The sequence below is a fragment of the Epinephelus fuscoguttatus genome, linkage group LG8 (assembly GCF_011397635.1).
Source record: "Epinephelus fuscoguttatus linkage group LG8, E.fuscoguttatus.final_Chr_v1".
In the NCBI taxonomy this organism is placed as follows: domain Eukaryota; kingdom Metazoa; phylum Chordata; class Actinopteri; order Perciformes; family Serranidae; genus Epinephelus; species Epinephelus fuscoguttatus.
The window spans coordinates 35,732,861-35,748,303 of NC_064759.1; the positions used below are offsets into that span (position 1 = coordinate 35,732,861).

The 15,443-nt window shown below is 42.8% G+C and overlaps 1 protein-coding gene across 3 annotated transcripts in view; it reads left to right on the forward strand.

The window, feature by feature from the left end:
• Window positions 1-15,443, forward strand: part of oxr1a (oxidation resistance 1a) — a 209,276-nt gene that overhangs the window by 141,523 nt on the left and 52,310 nt on the right. For all 3 annotated transcript variants that reach the window (XM_049584533.1, XM_049584531.1, XM_049584532.1), the window contains one exon: window positions 5,017-5,099. In XM_049584533.1, coding sequence (XP_049440490.1) covers window positions 5,017-5,099 — 83 coding nt within the window. The remainder of the gene's footprint in view (window positions 1-5,016; window positions 5,100-15,443) is intronic.

Genomic DNA, 15,443 nt, shown 5'->3' on the forward strand with positions numbered 1-15,443 from the left:
TGCAAGTTTGTTCAGCACAGTACATTTACAGTCTCTCTGGGTTAACTATGACAATGTTAATGCTAATTTTTGCTAGGGAAGAACAGGCTCAAAACCATTAAAACAAACTGTAATTACTGGGAAAATAGAACACTCATCTTCTCAAAGGGTCTTTCAGTACAACCGAATGCAAGACTTTTTTAGGTGACCAAAAGGTCACAGTTAACTTTCTTGACCTATAAGCCTTCATAACATTTAAATGGACGAATTATATAAAAAAAATCAACCCCATAAGAACAGGTAAATAAGCTTAGAGACCAACATTGTTTTTTTGTACCAGGCTGTTAACATGTTTATTTCTGCGATAAAGTTGGACATTTTAACATGGGGGTCTATGGGGGATTGACTTGCTCCTGGAGCCAGCCTCAGGTGGCCATTATAGGAACTGCATTTTTTGGCACTTCCACATTTGCTTCCACCCCAGAGGTTGCTGCTTTGTTGCCATGAGTCAGTGTGGTGAGCCATGACTCGGATGCAGCCTTTGTCACACATTTTTCCGTTAAGTTGCTCAGATAGGCATGACTTCTTGTGACTGTTTACATCCCACATTGGTGAGAGGCAGCCTTTGTTTTTCCTGACACACAGCAGCTCCTTTCAGTATCTGAGCAAGTCACACACAGCTTCTCTCACAACTGACCCAGTGTAATTGTAATTCAGCCCATTAATGAGCCAAGTAAAATGCCCTTTATGGGAAACGACAACAGTAAAAGAGCTTACACTGTGGCAACTGTTGTTTTACTTGGTTGAACAACAAATTAGATAACTAGCAGCTTCGGCTCCCCTCTGTTTCCACTGTGCTGTTCAGCAAAGATAACCACGTTTGCTTTATCTAGATTGGCACTGGCCACAGGCCCATTTCTGCACACCTTTCCTGTGCAGCCTCTACATCTCCAGATTCTGCCATTTTGAGCATGTTACATCATGCTGTCTAAATGCATGACGTGCAGCGTGCTCCTGTTACAGCACAAAACCAAAGACTGCGTATCAAGACAGAAAAAAATCAAAGTTGAAATACTATCCATATGTGTATTGATGGCAAAAACATGCTTGACTGAAACTCGAAATTCCAATGCATCACAGGATGCGGAGGGATCACGTGAAACAGGCTGTAATTTGTAGACTTAACAAGTAGATTCCTTCTATAGAAGCAGGGCTTATTAAGAGACAACAGATGCTCCTGGTTTCCTGTGGAGTGGGATGAAACCAGAGCCTTTGTTACTGAAGATGCCCCGGTGCTGAGCTCCGCTGCGTGTCTGGAGTGTGAATAAAATGCCAATTTCTTTAGCCACCATCCATGGTGAGGTTTAATTTTAGACCAATCACTTGCTCACCATGTGCAAACACCCCTGCAGTTGCTAATGCATATCTGTTATTCTCTTTCTCTGTCTGTCTCGCTCTTCGTAGCTCACTGTCACTCTCTCCCACTCCTCTCATTCTGTATTATTTGGGAGTCGGAGGCATTTTAACCCAATCCTCTGTTAACCCTGATCGTGCTTAGCCTGCACCAGTTTAGTGTTTACAGCTGCGTATCAGCACGCCAAGCTATGACAAAAGCAAAACATTGCACAAATCTCTGCAATTCCGCAGCTAACAAAGCAGATCAACACCTCCGCTGTTTACAAACCGAGTCAGGTTACATGCAGTCTGCCACACTGGCATGACCTGCAATTAAACAGAGACACAGTGGATTACATTTCACAACAGGAAGGCATGGAATCACAGTTATGACGCGTTGCCTCTAAATAGCAACTAAAACGCAGTCATCCACAATCCACAGCTCCACATTCTATTGTCCCACTGAAAGTAATCATCCTGCCAAGGTTTTCATTTGGATACTGAATAATTGATTTGGCACACGCCTACAGTTTTGTGCAGCCATTGTGTTCTTTCTCATCACAAATCCTTACCCAAGGTTTTCATACTGCTACAGGTTATTTTGTGCACTACCCTAGCTGGGTACGACAAAATCAAATATCAGTGCCTCAATATTCAATGAAGTGCAGATAATCTGGAGATGATTATTGGTCCTGTTCATAGATAACACACACAAAATGTTGAGAAATGAGCCTGAGCAAAGCTTGACCCAATCCAAACAGACCTGATGATAATTAGACCCAATCTAAACTGCGGTGGACCTGAACAGAGAGAACACTATCACAGACAGCAGAATGAAAAGATATTAATTAACAAGAAGAAATATAATAATAACAATGTCCGAGGAACAAATGTAAAGTCATCGAAGCTAATTCCAAAGATGATTATTTTATATGCTTCAAAGACTAATGCATAGAAATAATTTAAAGTGCTATTATCACCTCCTGCCCCCCAAATGAAACAGTCTGCAGCCAATTGCGAGATATTTAGACAGAAGATAATCATTTTATTACCAGTTTAATATCTGTAAATCAAATTCAACAAAATTATTGTCAAGCCCTTCATATCAGCTCAGGTATTAGACTTATTGAAACAGACCCCAGATTTGTGACACTAGAACAAGACCCTACCTGATTGGGTTGGGTTTCTGTTCCTCAAAACCAGGTGGAACCGTTAAGATCTTTACCTCAGAACCCAGACATACGTGGATCCAACCTGTGATGAGGGAAAGCAAGAAGCCTTTCTGGTATACTAAGCTTTTTGTCACATTTTGTCACAAGCCTAAAAGCTTAAGCCACACTGCTCTGCACTGTAAACCCAGATAGGTCAATTGTACTTGAAAATTTTGAGTTAATTGTTTTCCCTTGAATTATTTTGAGTAATTAAGTCATGAATTAATTAATTAATTAATTACTTTATGTAGAATCAACTTCAATGCCAAAAGTGCTGGACTCAACTATGTAAGTTGAATGCACTAAAAGACAAATTATTTGTACTTAGATTCTACAGTAAAATCAACTTGTTTTCCAAACATTCAGCTCAGCATTTTAAGTAGAGAACTCAAATTGTGTCTTGTTCTCCAATTCACACACATTTTTCATTTAAAATTCAAAGGAGCACTAAAACTCATCTAATGTCAGTCAAAAAATAATAGCCAGAGAAAATATTGGTGTTTTTGACAAAATGTAACTTAAAGTCCAAACAACTTATCTACTGCTGAGGAGAAGGTTGCTTTAGTGAGATACAGACGACAATATGAAAAAAAAGGTGGCTGCAGATGAGGGTGTGTGTTCCAGGCTACAACTTGACATGTTGAAGTCTGTTTATCTCAGATATGCTCATGAAAACAATATGGCCCTCACAATAGTGCAATACACTAAGAGTAATTAAGTTATGCGTTCATACTCAATATTTTAAGTGATATTTACTTAGATTGTTGAAGTAGACACAACATACAGTCAAACTGTCATATTTTCTACAATAGATTTGGGCACTTAAATGCAACCTTTAAAACAAAGAAAATAAACTGTTACAACTAATGTATAATAATAGTATATACAAATTCACAATTTCACAATACCAGTAGTAAATCTATATTTGCTATCCTATGCCTTTATTTCATAAACAACGTCAACAGTATCGTCTTTACTAAACTGATATTTATACCTGAAGCAGCTCTAATTTCCCCTCCCCTCTCACTTTCTGCCAGGCAGTCCTGAGCCCCAGAAATAGCAGCACTGGTGTATGACTCATGTTTTGAGCGATCTGAGATGCCTGATGAGAAAGGCACAAAAAAAGGGGGCTCATTAGTCATGTGCAGCACCACCAAAAGAAAGACATTTAAGGGAGGCATCTGAGGGCACTGGGTCAGTGAATGTCCAGTGTAAATCCTCCACCCAAACTCAGTGACCTCCATCAATCAGCTCCTTCCTTGGCCCTCATGTCCTACACTTCTAATCAACGAAGCCTTGCACATTATTTCTCAAGTCCATTCACTGGCACTCCTTTTTCTCAGCCCTGAGTCAAAGACCGAAATCCGCCCCTTTTCCACATCTCCTGCATTCCCAAGAGTTCCCTTCCAGTTTCTTTCATCTCCCGTCCTATCGTTTGCTCCTGTCTTTCATCTGCTTGCTTCAGTATTCCATCCACCCTCTTGCCTTCATCACTAGTCTATTACCCAACCTCACCCAGCCCCCCAACTTCTTCATGTAACTTCCACCATCATCTTCTGTCACCATCCACCCTGCTCTTATTCATCCAATAAGCCTACCATTAATTGAATAATAATTCATCCAAAGCCTACCTTATTATATTTCTTTTACTCTCAGACTAAATCTGCTCCTCTTATCGTCTATCATCTGCCTTGATTCTCCCAACCATCCATCCTGGATCTTCAGCTCTGCTTCCTGCCCCTCCCTTTACCTTCTACTTCCTCCCAACCCTTCCAGGTCCCTTATCAAAAAGTAGGGAATTCTGAATATTCCTAATATTCACACCTTGCTACCACAACTCTACACCTCCACCCTCTTCTTCAGCTGCCACTTCCCCGTGCTACATCCCCACATTACCCAACCAACACGTAGCACTGAACCCTCCCTTCTCCTCCATCCACCCTCTGGTTCAGCCCCCACTTTCCTCCTTCTCCATCTCCAGCTTTAGCAACCCCCGCTTCCCAACAGAATCCATCATCCTCTTCTCCTCTTGGGCTCGCATCCAGAGCGGCGGTGCCCTGATGGAGGTCAGCCTGGTCTCTTTCTGCCGTGAGAGACAGGAAGGCAAGGTGAACCGCTCTCAACGGCTGTCATTGCGCTGTACGGCGGGTAAGGAGGAAGAAGGGAGAGAGAGAGAGAGGGAGAGAGAGGAGGACAGTGTGATAGAGGGAGAGCGAGGGCAGGAGGGTAGAAGCAGAGCGAGAGGGAGAGAGAAGAAGAGAGAGAGAGAAAGTGGTCCGGCGTTCACAGCTCACATCGCTGGCTGGCTGGCTGGCTCGCTCACTGTTGACGAATGAGCTGTCTACCCACGGGGCTGGGAAACGGCAGCTTGTGACAAGCTGGGGAGAGAGGAACATGAATGTAATGCGTACCTTGCCTCGCTTGCTTTCAGATACCGGCCAGAAGAAGACTCCAGAGAAGAAGGATGGGAGGCGCATGTCGTTCCAGAGACCCAAAGGGACCATTGAATATTCTGTGAGTAACACACGAGCAACTCTGCTCTTTCTATGTTAATGCCGTTATGTGTTTTTGACTGCTCCCGTGCTCCTACTGCTGCTTCTGTGTGTGTCCGCTGCTGCTGGTGGTTCTGTAGCTCTGACTAGCTCCAGTAATATTCTAGCTGTAGCTGTTGTGTTTGTGTTGTGCACTGTGTCAGACCATGCTTGGTAGCTCATTAGGGAGGGGGAGAAGCATTTTGTGGATTTTGCGAGTATAACACGTGTACCTCGTTCACAAAGTGTTTACATAAAGAGGACTGTGTGTGTGTGTGTGTGTGTGTGTGTGTGTACACAGACGTGCAGGGTGGCTGATCGTAAGCTTATGGAAACAATGTATTCTCTGTTAAAGAGTCCCTGTGCAGCAACACAACGCTCAGCTCCATTTTGCATGTTGATGTATAGGAAGGAGAGAGGAATTGTAGCACATCCGTATGTTTCCTTAAGCTGGATCAGACGAGGACAGGCAGGCAGGAGTGCTGGCAGGATGTGTATTTGTTTTTCCATTCGTTGTCTGCCACGTATCGGAGAGCATTCCACCACAGAGCTTGCAGTGCTCGCGAATGACCTTCCAACTGCGTTGTCATTTCTATTGATTTAGCTGTTGTGTAGGAGAAGGGGAGGGGGATGAGGCGATGGAGAGAGAGAGAGAGAGAGAGAGAGGAGAGAGGGAGCTCTGGTTCCCTGGTGTGAGCTGAAAATGGAGCCTGTCTCTGCTTTGCCTGGTTGTGTTCTTCAAATGACCCTCAAATCCAGCTGCAGTCAGACTGCTTTTCCTCCGCTCTCTCTCCGTGGCAACAGTGAGGAGTGGGATTGCTGTGGCTCAGCTCCGGCTGTCTGCCTGTCTGCTGGAAAGAGGGGAAGGGAGGAAGGAGAGAAGTAAGGAAAGGGAGGGAGGGAGGGAGGGAGGGAGCAGGGTTTGTGGTCTCTTACTGACATTCCACTCTCCTCTCCCAAACTCCGGCTCCAGGATCTTCTGTTGGTTTCACTGTGTTTGCCTCCCTTTCCCCATCTCCAACACCTCAGCAACAGAGACACCTCCTCCACATCCACCACCTCCCCAACCTGTCAGTCACCCAACACCTGCTGATTGACAAGGCCCTTGTTTACCTTGCTGGGGCTTGAAGAACTTCAACCACTACAACGGGATATTTGTCAGAGGCAAAGCACTGTGTCACAGCCCTGATATGAACTGATAAAGGCCACAACAACTCAGCAAGATGGACAGAAATGTTGGTGGTTAAGAAAAATAGGGCGAAATTTAGTGTTTAGTATGTGGAGAAAAGATTCACATCTCAATCACACAGGTTACCAGTCCTGTTTTTGTCAGCGGCCACTCTCTTGTGCTCTTTTCTCCTTATTACCTCCCACTAGTTTGCTGCTAGTGTGATGGATGGATCGAGTGCTGCCAGTGATTGTGTCCTGTAGCCTGACATGCTGCAGTAGCACGCAGCAAGGATGCTTGGGGCCGCCAAGAGTGTTTAAGGCAATATAACCAAACCTCCTCTACACTGTGAGACACATGGTCTCCAGTGTCCCAATGATTGAGAAGTGGCTTTATCTTAAACTCATCTCCTGTGCCGGTGGATGGCCGGCAATGTTTCCTTATTTCGCTCTACAGCAGATACGGTTTTAATCTATCGCCCGGCGCACACAGGAAAAAGGAGGGTTTCCTCTTACGCCGCCTTATCAATACAATCTCCCTCCCTCCCCCTCCCGTTCCCCCCTCTCACCCCTTTACCTCACACACAGGCTTCTTTCTCTGTCCCTTTTTTTTCATGTTGAGAAATAACCTGAGCAGCTGCAAGCCATCTGCCTAGACACTGATAACGCCAGTCCATTCAGTCCAGCTATTGGCTGACCTGCATCCAATTAAAAAAGTGTTTGAAGTCTGTGGGAACAACAGAGATAGATGAGGAGACAGGAAGACGAAGAGACAGAGGCAAAGAGCAGCACAGAGGTGAGCCACGCAGGGGGGGCTCTCTTTTCCCACTGACTGGCTGAGAGGACGGCCAGTCAAAGTCAAAGAATTCAAGGAACTGAGAGAGTGCAGGCCACACGTGTTTATCTCCAGACACACCAGCTGTAGAACAACATGGACATAGATGCCCCAGTTGGGATGCTATTTTGGATTTTGCATGAACTCTGGGGATCCGCAGGGTGTCTTGACTAGCAGATAGCTGCGGATAGGTTTAAAGGAAAATTCTGGCTTACTACAACTTTGGTGTTAGCTTTGGAACTTTAGAAATCGTGGAGAAATACACGTCTATTTCAGAGAGGTGCTCGCAGGCAGACATCAAAAAAGAACCGCAAAGCCTCTGACTCATTATTTCAGTTTCGTGGCTTTGGCCATCATTTCTGTTAGTTATTAAAACATGGAGATGATGGGACAGCCCAGTCTGCAGCTGCCCAGGCTGAAGTCTTACATCGCCACCAGGGCCATGCCATGATGTGGAGCAGAGATGGACATCTGAGAGACAACCTCCTCCCCATTGGATGCTAATCCTTTTCAGTGATAAAGAGGATCAGCAAACTTTCTGTTGCTGCTATTACACAGAACGCTCAGTTCAACGTCTGCTGGTTAGCATGAGCTAACAACAGCATCAGTGGCTAATATCTGTCACCGAGCCATCAGAAAGGTCCCAACAAACTCACAACAACACCAAAATGGCTCAACTCTGTCTTTAATCCCGTTTAGTCACGTTAGCTGTGTAATGCTAACAGCCCTGTCACTGAGTGTGTGTGGGGCAGGTGAACTCTATGTCACCAGCACAGAGCTCACACTCCCACAGCAGTAGTATCATGATAAACAACTTGTCGGTTAATGGTTCATTATTGTTTAACGAGGGTTGACTTTCGGTCACAAAAACCATTTAAAATTAGCATCCTACTGGCCAAGTGATGACAACATCTGTCACCTCTCTGCTGCTTGCTATCAAATAGAGGTATATATGCCTCCAGATAATACAGTCTGGTTGTTTTTCTAAACATTAACAACTATGGCCAAAACTACAAGGATGACCTCTATGTTGTGATAAACTGGAATTATTCCATAATGTGGAGCCATGTTTATTATTTTGGCCTGTCCCTCCCTACACACACTCTGTTTCAGTCTCGCAGTGCTCTCAGCAGAACTGGCACAGCAAAACTCTCATTACATTTTGTATAGTGACACTAGAGAGCAGTTTAAGGGGAAAGGCTGTCTGAATTCCAGTCTGTAGGTCGGGAGAAAGAGGGAGGTTGTCAGCATTCATGTTGTTGTCATTCTGGCCATAAATATGATCAGTCAGATACATAACCAACTTTGTGCACTCATGGATTTTAGTAAAACAGTGGTTATGCCACTTGGCCATTTCCCCTAAAATACATGTTAACTTCTACATTTAGGTTAGGCTATAAGCTGTCAGATGTCAGGATAAAGTTTGTACAGACATCCATGGTGCTCACACTGGGAGACTTGGTAACATGAGGTTTTCAAAAAATGATTTGAATGATAATCAAAATGAACAATAGAACACTAACTGTTTGGAATTTTACCGTGGTTTATCAGGAAACCGGTTACCGTTTCACTACGAGTCTCAACAACTTTTGGATAATCATGAAATTTGGTTCACATTGTTGCATTCATCAGGATGAATTGTGGTAACTTTGGTAGTGCAAGCTTTCCCACAAATTCATTTATTTGTGGCGGGCCACCAAGATTATAACATCTGTCGCCACATTTTGATTTTCTATTTTTGGAGCTGGACCATTCATTAGGAGTGCCGCTGTACATTACCAGTTGTTATTTGCTCCACAGATGGAGCAGCACAACGCCAGACGCAGTGAAAGTGAAACTTAACCTTCATCACACTGGGTATGCTGGTTTGCTTTTACTCACAAACAGCTGCTCCTTTCATCCATCGATCTGATCAGCTCTAATTGAATCAACTGATCAGTTATCCACCTCGCAACTCAAAACTCAACAATCTGCTACACTGCGTTTATGGACCTGCTAAAATCTCTGAATTTAGAAAGGCGACACCTGATACAAGGACACACAGGCAAGCGAAAAACAAAAACATGGTTGTCCCCCCCACTGACATTGCCGTCAGCCTCAGCTTTATTACAGCTGTTCATCAGCTTTATGGTAAACACACCTACTAAACATCAGCTTGTCATTTTAAGCATGTTTGCATGCTAGAATTGGCAACACTGCTGTGCCCAGTGTTGTGAGCCAAGTGTGTGCTGAAATATATATATGTTCAGTGGTAATTAAGAAAGATTTGGAGATAACAACATGTCTACACAGTTAATCTTCAGTTAACATGTTTTGTAAATGCTCCTCTACTGTATATGATTTACAGTGTGTACCTGACGTGTCACGATTCTACCAGATGTGAAGATGATCAGTCACCAGTCTGCAGGTTGATGGATTTTTGCTGGGCTTAAAGGAAGCACTGTGGGCATTAGAGGACTTGCGGACATTAGATGAGTCATACACTAAGCGCAAGGTGTGTGTGCATGCGCACATGGAGAGACACACACATCGGCAGCAATCTTAACTCCGCACCCTCCTGACAATCAGTCACTCTGATTGCATTATTCACTGCTGGGTAGAAGAGGAGATCCCACTGTTTCAGCTCTTTCACAGCTCTCTGTCTGAGAGTAGGAGAACAAGTCAAACGATGATGGAGAAATGATGGGATCGGAGGGGTGTGTGGATGGCGACGTTAAAAGGGATGGAGGAGGGAGTGGAGGGGAATGCATGTAGAGAAGATGGAGACAGATGATGAGTAGCTTAATGGGTAAAAGAGCAGACTAATACAAGGCCCAGATGTCAGCATCTCACAGTGTTACCTTATTTTACCTATTGCTCATGCTCCACCTACGTGTTGGAGCCTGTTATACTTGTTTGAAGTTAACTAAAGAGAAAAGATACCGAGATAGAACAATACTAAAGTTATCTCTCATTTTATTGAGAATGTATTACTGGCCACAGGCGTTAAATGGCTTGTTTTACTCTAACACATTGTGTTATAGGGAAAGTTCATCTCAAAATCAAAAATATATTTTCATCTTATTTGTAGTGTATTTATCACCCTAGACTGTTATGGTGTGAGTTGCCGAGTGATGGAGATATGGGCTGTAGAGATGTCGGCTTTCTCTTGAATGCAATGGAACCAGATGGCACTCAGCTTGTGGTGCTCAAAGCGCCAGAAAAAAGAAATAAATTGGAACCTCAACAGCAATGTCTCTCTCCTGAAATCATGACCCAGTTACTCAAGACAATCCACAGACCTTGTGGTGAGCAGTTAATGTAGGAACTATTTTCTTCCTATCGCACTACACCTACCAATCAAATCATCGCGCAGAAGAAGATTTGCGCCTACTCATGGACAAGAGGCCTGTACTTATGACAGCATGAGATCTAAACAAAATGGTGTCCTCTTTGGCTGAACGCTCAATGGTACTAGGTAAGCTATAGCATTAGGGCTGCTTGATTAAATAAAACGATAAAACGATTATGCGTTTCTTGTCAGTTTACTCTCGTTGTCTTGTGTTGCAAATCAAACGCACCCAGAAGCTGCGCATGAGCAATACCTGCTTACAACAAGGTCTGTGGATTACCTTTAGTAACTGGGTCATCACTTCTGGAAAGACACGTTGCTGCTGAGTTCAATTGTATTTTTTGCGCTTTGAGCACCACAAGCTGAGTGCCATCTAGTTGCACTACATTCAAGAGAAGGCAGACATCTCTACGGTTGATATTTCCAACAGTCTGCAGCTCACACCAAAACAACCTAGACTGATACAGGTAAGAGGAAAAATGTGCGTTTTTAATTTACGGGGTGAACCGTCCCTTTAACAAGTGGGGTGTTTTTCCATTGAAATCAGCTCTGAGTTAGGGTTTGAGCCTGAAGGTACCCTTGTGACACTGACCCCTTTTAAAACATAAAATCTCCCATCACTTCAACCTTCCTGTGCCCAGTTGTCCCCATAAAACCAAGGACATGATCAGTGTTGTTAACAGGCCTCTCATTTTTAGATTTTATAAGTTTTGTTAACATTTGTTTTGTTAGTGAGCCAAACTACAATATGACTTGGCTGTTATCTGATAAACATGCATCACAGGGCCAGTCTCTACGCTCTGCCAAAGACATTTTTAAGGCAGTGAATAGCTGTTCTGTATCATGTTGATATTTTAATCAAATTTGCATTGATTGCATGCTTTTGAAGTTCAAAATGACCAACACAGCGATGACTGTTTCAGTCAATAAACAATCTTGCATTAGCTTGTGCATGCCATTTCCAGCCCTGTATAGTCAAGCACTGACAGCTGATGCCAGTAGATATTAAACTATGGTCCAAATCCCTTAGTCATACTTGAAGTATGTCATATTTTAATCACTTTGATCAGAATCTTTGGACATGGAGAGCTGAGCAGCAACTTGTCCTGTCAGTCTGTGAAACTGTATTGTTAGCTAACATTAGCTCAGCAGCCAACAGTGAGTTTAGATGATTTTTTTACAGCTTTACTGTCAGACATTACTCACTGGTTATTACCGTTTTAAGTGGAAAACTACATGGCAGCCATCACTAAATATAATTACAACTTCAACTTAGTGATGAATAAGAATAAGTAATTTTATGTATTCACCCAATGTACCTTTAGAAGTGAACCTAACTGAAATATTGATCAGTGGCACACCAATAAGCCCTGATGACTGGAGAGAACGTTCTATTTCTATGTCTAATATCAATTCTCATATCATTTTAATCTTATTTTGTAGCACTCACCAGATGTACAGCTCTCACTTTTTGTTTATTGTCCCTCATGTATGAAGCAATAAGTACTTTGACCAACTCCCAGAAAATAGCCTACTCAATTAAGTCAAATACTCCCTAAATATTTTTTATAGACCACTGAGCCCAACATCAAGATTTAAAAGTACTCAACACCAGGGTGCAGGTTTGTACCCAATTTGCTAAAGGAAAAGCCAGCGTTTTAATCACACTCTTTGCGTGCAAAGGTAAGATTATTTTTAAATCCTCATGGTTTGCACCTGCCTTAGTAAATCAGGGAGAGGTAATATCCAACATACACACATATAAAAAGTATAAAAGAAATAATATAAAATAATCATAGTACCCAAAGATGATGCCATCATCCATTGTGATGTTTCACTGTGCACATCATTATGTGCCCATTCTGTAGACATCACCCAGCCCTTTAATGAATCTCTTATTGCCTCGCTGGTCCTTGCGTGTCATTAGGTCCCTGTACATGTGTTGGTAAATTAGTGGAAATGCTATCAGAGCCTGAAGCAGGATGTCAGCGCCTGGCACAAGCAGGGATCCGTCAGAGCTTGAAAGTGAGACAGCAAACTTGTTCTGTGTCCTCTTAAAAAGGACACAATGGTGTGACTTTCTCCCCTGTCACTTATAGAGGGTCTAAATTTAGGTCTGCAAACGATCAGCAAGGGTGCAGTTGCACACAGTACACATGCCATTAGGGTAGTAACGACAAAGTCGCCATGGCAACTGTCATGCTAAAGCTGGGCTTCATCCTTCATTATAAAATGAGGAGCAATAGCTGCTTTAATATGGCATTATGGGTGATTAAATCGTACACTGTTGAGTTTTATTTCCAGTTTGATGACGACAGTCAATTCATTGTGACAATTATGGTTTCTCTTTCACTCTTCTCCGACTTTTTTTCATTTTACTTTTCTCTGTGACTCATTATCTCATTTTTCATTGAGAAAATTAGGCGGTCTCGATGCAGAGAAAGGTCTTAAACTGTAGGTCAGCTCACACCTGCAAGTGGTTCCTTTTAAAAACATTTCTGCTTAATAATGTGACCAAGAAGCTATAGAGACTGAGAGTGCATCCTATTTCCTTGGTTGGCCTTTTGCAGTAGCACTAATAGATTTGCTCTCATGTTCCATACTTACCAAAATGCCAGTGGACTCTTTAATGGAGCTATTAGTCTTTGGCTGTCCGGCCGACTGCCCTTGTTGAATCTTGGCGTCCTCTCCTGTTCAACAAGGTGACCATTAGCTAGATGTCAGTCACTCTCAAGATGGCTGTCTCTGCCTTACTCTACCCTTCTCCTCAGAAGGACAGATGTCACCCAGACAGGAAGAAGCTTAATTATTCATCCCCAGTTGGAGATGAATAATGGGTATTATTGATCCGGAGGATAAGAAGATAGGTTGCACCTGTCATTAGCGGCTATGATCCTGATTGTGATTACTCTCTTTCTCTTACCCTCCCTCCCTCCCTCGTTCTTCTGTCAATAACAGGTCTTTATCAGTGGGTCACATTTGCATGTCCCCTGTCCTCTGCCACTTAATTGAGTTAGAGATAGCTTCTCTTACAGTACGATCAATGACTACAGCTCTTGGGTTTGGTGGAGTCACATGTATCATTTTTGTCGTGCCTCGATGGTCAGTGACGTGCAAAGCTACTCATGCTGTTAACATCACTCGCCTTGTAGATAAAGTGATTAATTAAGCTTAAAAGGCAAACTTGAATCATACTATTATTACACCGTGTTTAGTGCCAAGATCAGCCCACCACCTGGCTTTGCCAATGTTTACTTCATTGAACAGCAGATATTTTTACCCATATTGATTGGCTGAGCTCCTGATACAAGAACTACCACAGCAGCTATGTGATGCAAGAGCCAGCAGCTGTCATTGGCTGGGCTATAAGCTTGAAAATATGTAGTCTGAAAGCAGAGAGCAGAGGTTTTGTCAATATAAGCCAGATCTGTGGCCTCATATTGCAGAATGCTAAAGAGCATCTTAAAACAGTGTTTTAGCAGCTGTAAATGTCCTGTGGACCTGAGTGTCCTATAGGTCGGCTTTTTGCTAAGCATCAGAGGAGCTATAAAGCTAAAAATAAATAGTTTATGGATGAGACGGTAGCAAATAGCACCTAGGGAGAATCAATGCTCTGTGCTGAAGCCGCCTGGATGAAAGGGTCTGACTGTAGGAGCCCTGCTGATTATTAACTCTTGATGTTCCTAATTACAAAAAAACATAAGGAAAACTCCTGTTGTGCCTTAAAACAAAACTTTGATTTTTCAATCATGAAACACCACTTGTGAACCAAGGACATGACACAAACACAATGATGAACAGGGTGTTGTAAATACTTTAAAGGCCCAGACACACCTAACCAACATCAGAGATCTAGTGGTGTCGAAGGCAGACTATTGCTCCACCTCATGTTACCATTGCAGCAGGTGGCGGAAGTCTGTATTCGTCATTCAAAAAGGTAGAACAGAAGACAGATAGGACGCATTCAAGATGCTAGTTAGCCAGTTAGCACATTAACAACACAGCCTGATGTTCAAAGAACAAATGATATTTACTGTGCGCTAGTGAACCATTGAACCATTTCTGCTATAGAGCTCAATGGCCAGCAATTATAATCTTACCTAATTTAACATGTTTATTTTGATCTCTTGCCGTCTTGATTTTAAATGTGCTTGCTTTCCACACTTTTGTTTCTCATCTCTTGCACTGAACTGAACTGCCAATCAGAGCGATTTCATTACAGACAAGCTCTGCCAAATTGGCCACAAAGCTGCCGACTAGTGCCAACAGTGTGGGTCACACTGCAAAAACTGGGGCGACAGACTCTTGACAATGGCCCGAAACTGACCCGGCAGTCAGCTCGGTGTTTCGAGGCCTTAGGATAGGATGATTGATGGTCAGTTGTGACACACCACAACAGTGGTGGAGGAAGTATTTAAGTCCTTTACTTGAGTAAAAGTACTCAATGCAGAATTCCATCACTGTATCACAACTACACTTTTTAGTATTAGTCTATAGCATTTTTTTAAAGTAATTATTCAGCTTATTATTCCTTCGTTGTGAAGACACAGTGAATGTGTTTCTTTGTAGAGTCTCAGAGACTTTACCACTCCGGTTCTGATCTTTACAACTGTGACTTTGAGGACAGGATATTTATCTGCTGTTGTCTGAACAAACAGTACGACACCCTTTACAAAGCTGATGAGATGACAACTCATAAAGGACTTTGATGTTGTCAGAAGATGTCTAAGAGCGGTTGTTAACAACACATTTATGAGGAGATGTTTGAGATGCTGTCATCACGTCCTGCTCATGTCATTGTGCATTCTTTTAGTCACCGTGGTGAAAGACACCAAGGTATTTCCTAGGTTTTTTCCACCACGTTGCCTTGTCTTTTACCTGCATTTATTTGATCAACGCAGAGATCAGTGAGTATGTCGACAAGCAAACTAGTATCCTGGTTTTGACTCATATCTTGGTTTGATCTTATTTGGAAATGAAATTTACATGCAGCA